This window comes from Pongo abelii, chromosome 22 (genome assembly GCF_028885655.2).
Source record: "Pongo abelii isolate AG06213 chromosome 22, NHGRI_mPonAbe1-v2.0_pri, whole genome shotgun sequence".
Classification (NCBI taxonomy): domain Eukaryota; kingdom Metazoa; phylum Chordata; class Mammalia; order Primates; family Hominidae; genus Pongo; species Pongo abelii.
The window spans coordinates 55040431-55047257 of record NC_072007.2 but is presented as its reverse complement, the minus strand read 5'-3'; the positions used below and the strand labels follow the sequence as shown (position 1 = coordinate 55047257).

General features: G+C 51.7%; 1 protein-coding gene across 1 annotated transcript; it reads left to right on the top strand.

The window, feature by feature from the left end:
- The first annotated feature begins 2168 nt into the window (after positions 1-2168).
- On the top strand, positions 2169-3187 carry LOC100448655 (keratin-associated protein 12-4). Its single transcript, XM_054542737.2, is given in 3 exon segments — positions 2169-2227; positions 2510-2698; positions 2700-3187. Coding segments are annotated over 3 exon segments (462 nt in total). The 3' UTR covers positions 2914-3187.
- Positions 3188-6827: the final 3640 nt, after the last annotated feature.

Sequence of the window (6827 nt, the reverse complement as noted above, 5' to 3'; positions counted from 1 at the left end):
ATAGTAATGGGGGTGCTGGTGGGTGGTCTGGGGGGCCTCTGTGAGGAGACAATGTGGCCATGGAGAGAGTGAGGATGCTGCTTCAGAAACTGGTATGTCCAGGGGAGGCAGGAATCCTGCACTCTGGGTGTTGGGCCATGGGTGCAGGTGAACTGGTCAGATCATGAGGACCCAAGAACCAAGCATCAAAATCCCATGCTGGGGGGTCTGGAGTTTGGGGTTAGGAGTCAGATGGAAAAAGAGTCAGTGAACCTGAAGACACACCAGTAGAAATTATCTTGTTTCAAGAAGAGGAGAAAGAATCTAGAAAAACGAAAAGACATATGAGACGGTACTGAACTGTCTAACATACTAGTAGTTTCAACTTCAGAAAGAGAAGAGAGTGATACTGAACCATAAATAAGTTTTGAAAAAATAATGGCCCAAGGCACGAAATTTGATTAAAAAAATAGCAACTTACAGACCCAAGAATCTCAGAACCTGTAGGAGGATCAACACAAAGAAAACCATATCCAAGCATCAAATAGTAAAAGTAATGAAAACCAAAAAAATATTGAAGACAGTGGGAAAAAAAAGACACTTTTCATACAAGGTATAAGGTTCTTGCAAGAATGAGAAAATCCCTCACTTCTCAGCAAAAACAGTGGAGGCCAGAAGACAATGTAACAACTTCTTTAAAATGCTGAAAAAAAAATTTGCCAACCCAGAATTCTATACCTATGAAAAAAATCCTCCAAAACATATTGAGGTAAAAACCTGTTCAGAAGAGTAAAAGCTGGGAGAAATCCTCCCCTGCAGATGTGCGCTGCAGGCGACGTGCGTGGATGTCCTTTAGGTTGACTAGGACGAGGCCAGGTGGACCCTGACCTGCACGAAGGAGTAGGGGGGATGGGGGAAGGTAAAGGAGCAGGTAAATATCAAAGACGCATCCTCGTTCTTCTGTAGTCGACTCGTAAGACAACCAACCTTTAAAATGGATTACTTGGTGACTAGGTCACATAGGAACATGTGGTCACTGTGGCTGCCCCAATTCTCTTGGTTTTTAAGTGTGATTCTGAACTACAGCAGTGAAAGGAGTTGCCTGTGAACTTGTGGCCTCACCCGGCTTGTCCCTAGGCCTTAAGGTCACTCCCACATGGCCACAGATCAGCTCTGGGTCCATAGACTTCTAAGTTCTGTCCACAGCTCTGAGACCCCACTTGGTCTTCAGCCTTGGAGGGGATTTCATTAACGTGGTGTCTGACTTTTCTGAAGACTTCTTGGCAGGAATCATCTGTATCCACCACCAGCAGGCACAGGAGGACCCACACAGGAGCAGAGGGTGCCCCTGGGTGCTGCCTGGGATGGAGGGAGTAGCTCTGCCCTGAGAGATGGCTCAGCCCCCTACCGTGTGACACCACCGTAGAATAAAGCGCTGTGGCCAATCCATCAAGAGAACAGAGCTGGAGTGTGAGGAGGAGCGTGTCATCCACACTCCTGCCCGCTGCCTCCCAAGTGCAGGGGCATCCTGGAATTTCACGCCAGCTCCTCACTTTCCCCCAAGCTGCCTCTGCAGGGGTGAGACTGATCAGACCCTCAGCGTGGGAGAGGAACCAGATATGAGTAGCTCACGCCCCACTCCGTGATGGGTCCTCCTGGGCTCCGTCTGCAGAGGAGGTGGCCTGTGGCCACTAGTGCTACCTGTGTGAAGTGGGCACTTCTGAGGTGTGGTGTCAGGAAGCCCATTGTGGTCACACGCCTGAGCCATGCTCTGCAGAGGCCAACGTGGCTGATGTTTTCATCCATCTTCTCTGTCCCAGCTGGTTCAGGACTTGAGGGTTCAATAAGAATCACTTATTGAACCCTCAAGCCCCAGTATAATTTGGCACAGTGGTAATGACCATGGATTCCAGAGTGAAGCTAAGCAGTCCAGATCCCTACGTCTCTGCAGTGGTGCAGATACGCACCCATTGTGCAAACCCTCTACGACTTACAAATTGCATATCTGTAAAATGGGGTATCAGTCACCCCGAATGCTGGCAAACATAATGAAATAACCCTGTAAGATGCCACACAGCCTGGCACAGTGCTAGACCTCTGTGCATTACTGTTACCTCAATAATCATCATTATTATTCCACAATATGGAGCCCAGTAGCTTGGCTCTCATTACTTGGGAAGACCCTGATGATGACTGAGCTTCTCAGTCGAAACGGGGCCCCTGGTGCACTGAGTGTGACTGTGCTTGTGTGAGCTCCAGATGGCATTTACAATCGGGGGGACCTTGAACATCCATGAGGTGGGCCCCTAGCTTCACTGACAGCCCTTCACCAGCTACCCCTGCTCTGTTTCCAGGAAACACACGGTCTGCTGAATGATAGGGCACCCCTAGCTGAAAGAGTCTCCTGAACTGAGTAACCTCAACAGAAAAACACAGAAAGATCAACCAGACAGGGCAGAGGAGGAAAAACCACCCACGAGGAAGATGCCAGGGGGCTTGCTGCCAGGATGCTGGTGGCCTGGGTATAAAGGCCACCTAAGGAAGCAGGCTTCAGACCAGCCCTTTCCTCTGCGCCCCCTGCCTGTCCACGCTCCATCAAGTGCCACACCAGCTGCTCTTCAGGCTGCCCAATGGCCTGCCCTGGCTCCCCATGCTGTGTCCCTAGCACCTGCTACCCACCCGAGGGCTATGGAACCTCCTGCTGCTGCTCAGCCCCGTGTGGCTCTGCTGCGCCGGCCCCTGTGTGGGGTATCCACCTGCTGCCAGCCAGCCTGCTGTGTGCCCAGCCCCTGCCTGGTGGCCTGCTGTGTGCCCGTGAGCTGCAAGCCTGTTTTGTGTGTGGCCTCCTTCTGTCCAACCTCTGGGTGCTGCCAGCCCTCCTGCCCCACCCTGGTCTATAGACCTGTCACCTGGAGCACCCCCACCTGCTGCTGAGCAGGTGGCCTCCTATGACCCTTGTAGGTGCGAGGTCAGAAGCCAGCAGGCTCTCTGAACTCCTGCCAGGCAGTCCCCACATCCTCCCGCAGCAAACTGTCGTCACCTGACTAGACCACCTGCCTCCTTTGCAGCACCGTCACTAGATCCCAGCCAGTGAGTCCATGTGCCTTTCTACAGTTTCTCCTGGGTTCACAGCCTGGGTCATCCACAGGGCCCTCCGCACTGTCTGATGTTGGGTCTCTTGCAAATATCTAATAAATACCAGACGCTGAGTGCTCACCTGAGTCTGTGTGATGCCTTCTCCTCAGTGTCTTTCCCACACTCCTTCCTCAGGATGTATCTTCCCCAGGATTCTGGAAAGCTCCTTCCCTGCAGAGAAGGGGCAGGTACCAGATGACTGTTAGGCCTGGGGAATAGCCTCTCAACAGCACCCTCTCGGGCTAGTGGGCTGTGCTCCTGAGCTTGGCCTGATGAGAATCCCCCACCCCAGTCACATCAGGCTTCCTTTGTCCCACTTTGTTCCTTAAATTTATGAGGTCAGTTCTTACTCTCTTCTGGGTGAGATTGAGGACAAATGGCTAATTTTGTAGTTTGATCCATTTTAGGTAAAACGGGCCCTCTGCTTATTAGCTGGTATGTGCAACCCACTCTTGTCAAGAAATTAAAACTTTAAACTGAATTTAAATCTATAGCTACTCCTTCATCCAACTGGATGGGAAAGAGGTTTGTGGTGTTGATAAAAAAAGCTTTTAAGGAATTAAAGTGAACTTTACTCAGAAGTTTTACCAAGGACTATAGAAGAGTGAGGTTTCTAGCCGGGGGCAGCTCTGTCACAGGCTCCAGCACTGTGTTTCAGCTCACACTAGCCCTGGGGCAGCCCTGTCAGAGATTCCGCCCCGGGTTTCAGCTCACACCAGCCCAGGGGCAGCCCTGTCAGAGATTCCGCCCCGGGTTGCAGCTCACAGTTCATATGCAGGTGGTGGGGAGGCCAGCACATGCAGATCACATCAAACTGGCTCAGAAGCTGCATCAAAGCAGAATCACATCCAGGTTTTGGGGCAGGAGCACATCTGGTTATGGACCTCAGAGGCGTCATCACTCGCCCTATAAGACATTATCTTGTGCAGGAAAAGGCAAGGACTAGCATTGTTTATCTTTTTTTTTTTTTTTTTTTTTTTGAGACGGAGTCTCGCTCTGTCACCAGGCTGGAGTGCAGTGGCGTGATCTCGGCTCACTGCAAGCTCCACCTCCTGGGTTCACGCCATTCTTCTGCCTCAGCCTCCCGAGTATCTGGGACTGCAGGTGCCTGCCGCCACGCTTGGTTAATTTTTTTTGTATTTTTAGTAGAGACAGGGTTTCACCGTGTTAGCCAGGACGGTCTTGATCTCCTGACCTTGTGATCCACCCATCTCGGCCTCCCAAAGTGCTGGGATTACGGGCATGAGCCACCACACCCAGCCAGAAGACTCTACATTTTAACCCTATATTTGCAGGTTGATGATTCTGAGTTCTGACTTTTCCTTGATATAATTTAACTATTTAAAAATGCGTACAAGAATGAGCCATGGTATGTAGTCAACTGGAGTCCCAGAAAACCTGGCATGGCTTAATGTTTGAGAATCCCAGTTTTGGCCATTTCAGTGTTAAATCTACTTTAGCTAACCCCTTACTTCTAGGGAGATACTTGCAAGTATAGACTCTGTATGGATTACACATGAAGCCATTCCTACCTAGTATCTTTCAACGAGGAGAATTCCCCCTTCTTAAGACATAAAAAGTCTCAGAAGAATTTACCCCTTCAGCAAGAAGTAAAATGAACTAACTGAATAAAACTCAGGACTCTCCACCAAGTGGGAGGTCAGAGACTCAGGAGAGACTCACTCAGTCATCTGTAACCACGGAGGAGCCGTGGGGGCTCAAGTGGCCTGTGCTGGTACCGGGGTGCTGGGACCCTGCAGTGTTCTAGACATCCCTGAGCAGTCCACTCTGAGTCCTATCTGGGTCGCTGTGATTTTCAACTAAGGAAAAAAATTTAACTTTTAGAGAATGGGGCCCAGTGCGGTGGCTCACGCCTGTAATCCCAGCACTCTGGGAGGCCGAGGCGGGCGGATCACGAGGTCAGGAGATCCAGACCATCCTGGCTAACATGGTGAAACCCCGTCTCTACTAAAAATACAAACAATTAGCTGGGCAAGGTGGCAGGCACCTGTAGTCCCAGCCATTCGGGAGGCTGGGGCAGGAGAATTGTGTGAACACGAGAGGCAGAGCTTGCAGTGAGCTGAGATCACGCCATTGCACTCCAGCCTGGGCGACAGAGTGAGACTCCATTTCAAAAAAAAAAAAAAAAAAGAATGAAAGTTAGTTTTATTCAGAAGTCTTACTGAGGCCTAAACTGATCCTGGGCTATGTAGGTCTCAGACTATAATCCTCAGTAAGACTTCTGAATAAAACTAACTTTCATTTTTTAAAAGCTTGATTTTCTTTTCCCCTGAGTCCATAGAGGTTAACTTCTATGGCCAGCTGAGTATGGTCACCAATGATGTCCACATCCTGGTTCTCAGAACCTGTGAGTGTCACCTTTTGTGGCAGCAGGGACTTCACAGGTGTGGCTAATTAAGAGAACTTAACATGTGTGGACCATAAGGTGTGGCTAATGGGAGAGTACCCTGGATTATCCAGGTGGGCCCAGTGTCTCCACAGGGTCCTTATCAGAAGGAGGGAGGAGGACATTTGGCCAGAGGAGAAGGTCATGGCAGGTGTGAGTGAGATGCCTGCTGCTAGCCCTGAACCAAGGGCTCGAGCCATTTCCAGAAGCTGAAAGAGATGAGGAAAGATTCTCTCCTGGAGCCTCCTGAAGGAACTCGCCCTGCCCGTGCCTTGATTTTAGCCCTGTGAGACTCACGTCAGACTTTGGACCTCCACTGCTGTGAGATGATCCATTCATGTTGTTTGAAGCTACTAAGTTTGTGGCCACAGGACACACATCCAAGTTCTCTGTCTCACAGCCTGGTGTTTCTACCCGCTCCTTGGTCTTGCCAGCCACAGTCGTGAGCTGTCTGGGGGTGTGTGAGGAAGGCAAGGAGAAGAGAAGGGGATGAGAGACAAGTCTCCTCTCTGGAGACCTGTGGTGACCAGGCTGTCGCTCTCTCTGCTTGCCGGGGCTTCGGCCTCTCTCTCCCTCTCGTGGCCTGTCCATTTTGGGAGTTTTTCCCTGTGGCTCCCCCAGCCTGGAAGAGGCCCTACTCTAGCTGGTGGTGCCAACAGCTTCCTTCTGCCAAGACCTGTCCTGTCCCCAGGTTCTCTTGCAGACCCTGAGTCCACCCCTCGTGCCCCCTCCCTGGGGGGGCTCCACATGGACCTGGGGGACCATCAGGGAGTGTCACCCTGTCCTCCCCCAGAGCATCTGCACAGATTCTGGCCTCAAACTTCTTGGGTGTGTCAGACCCAAGCCATGGTTGTCCTCTCTTCAGAGGACTCCGTCCACCTCTGGGGATCTCTGTGTCCTGTCCCTTGGCCTGTAGGATGTCACAGGCCCCAGGCACTTCCCTTAGAACTCCTTTCCCAGCCTCCAGCCCCCTTTCCCCGGACTCTCCACCCTCACTGGGGGCTGGAGCTGGAGGGCGCGTTGACATCCGGGGGCTGCTGTGACAGAGTCCCATGCCAGCGATGTGACACGGCAGGAGCTCACATCTCACGGTTCTGGAGAACTGAAGTCCGGGGTGAAGGCGTTAGTGGGGCTGGTTCCTTCTGTGGTGGTGAAGGAGAGTCTGTCCCTCTCTGGGGGATGACTCTGTCCTGTTTTCTGGGCCTGTTGCCTTCTTCGGCATCCTTGGCTTGCAGTGGCATGCCCCACTCTCCGCCTCCGTCGTCACGTGGCCCCGCTCTCCGCCTCCGTCGTCACGTGGCCCCGC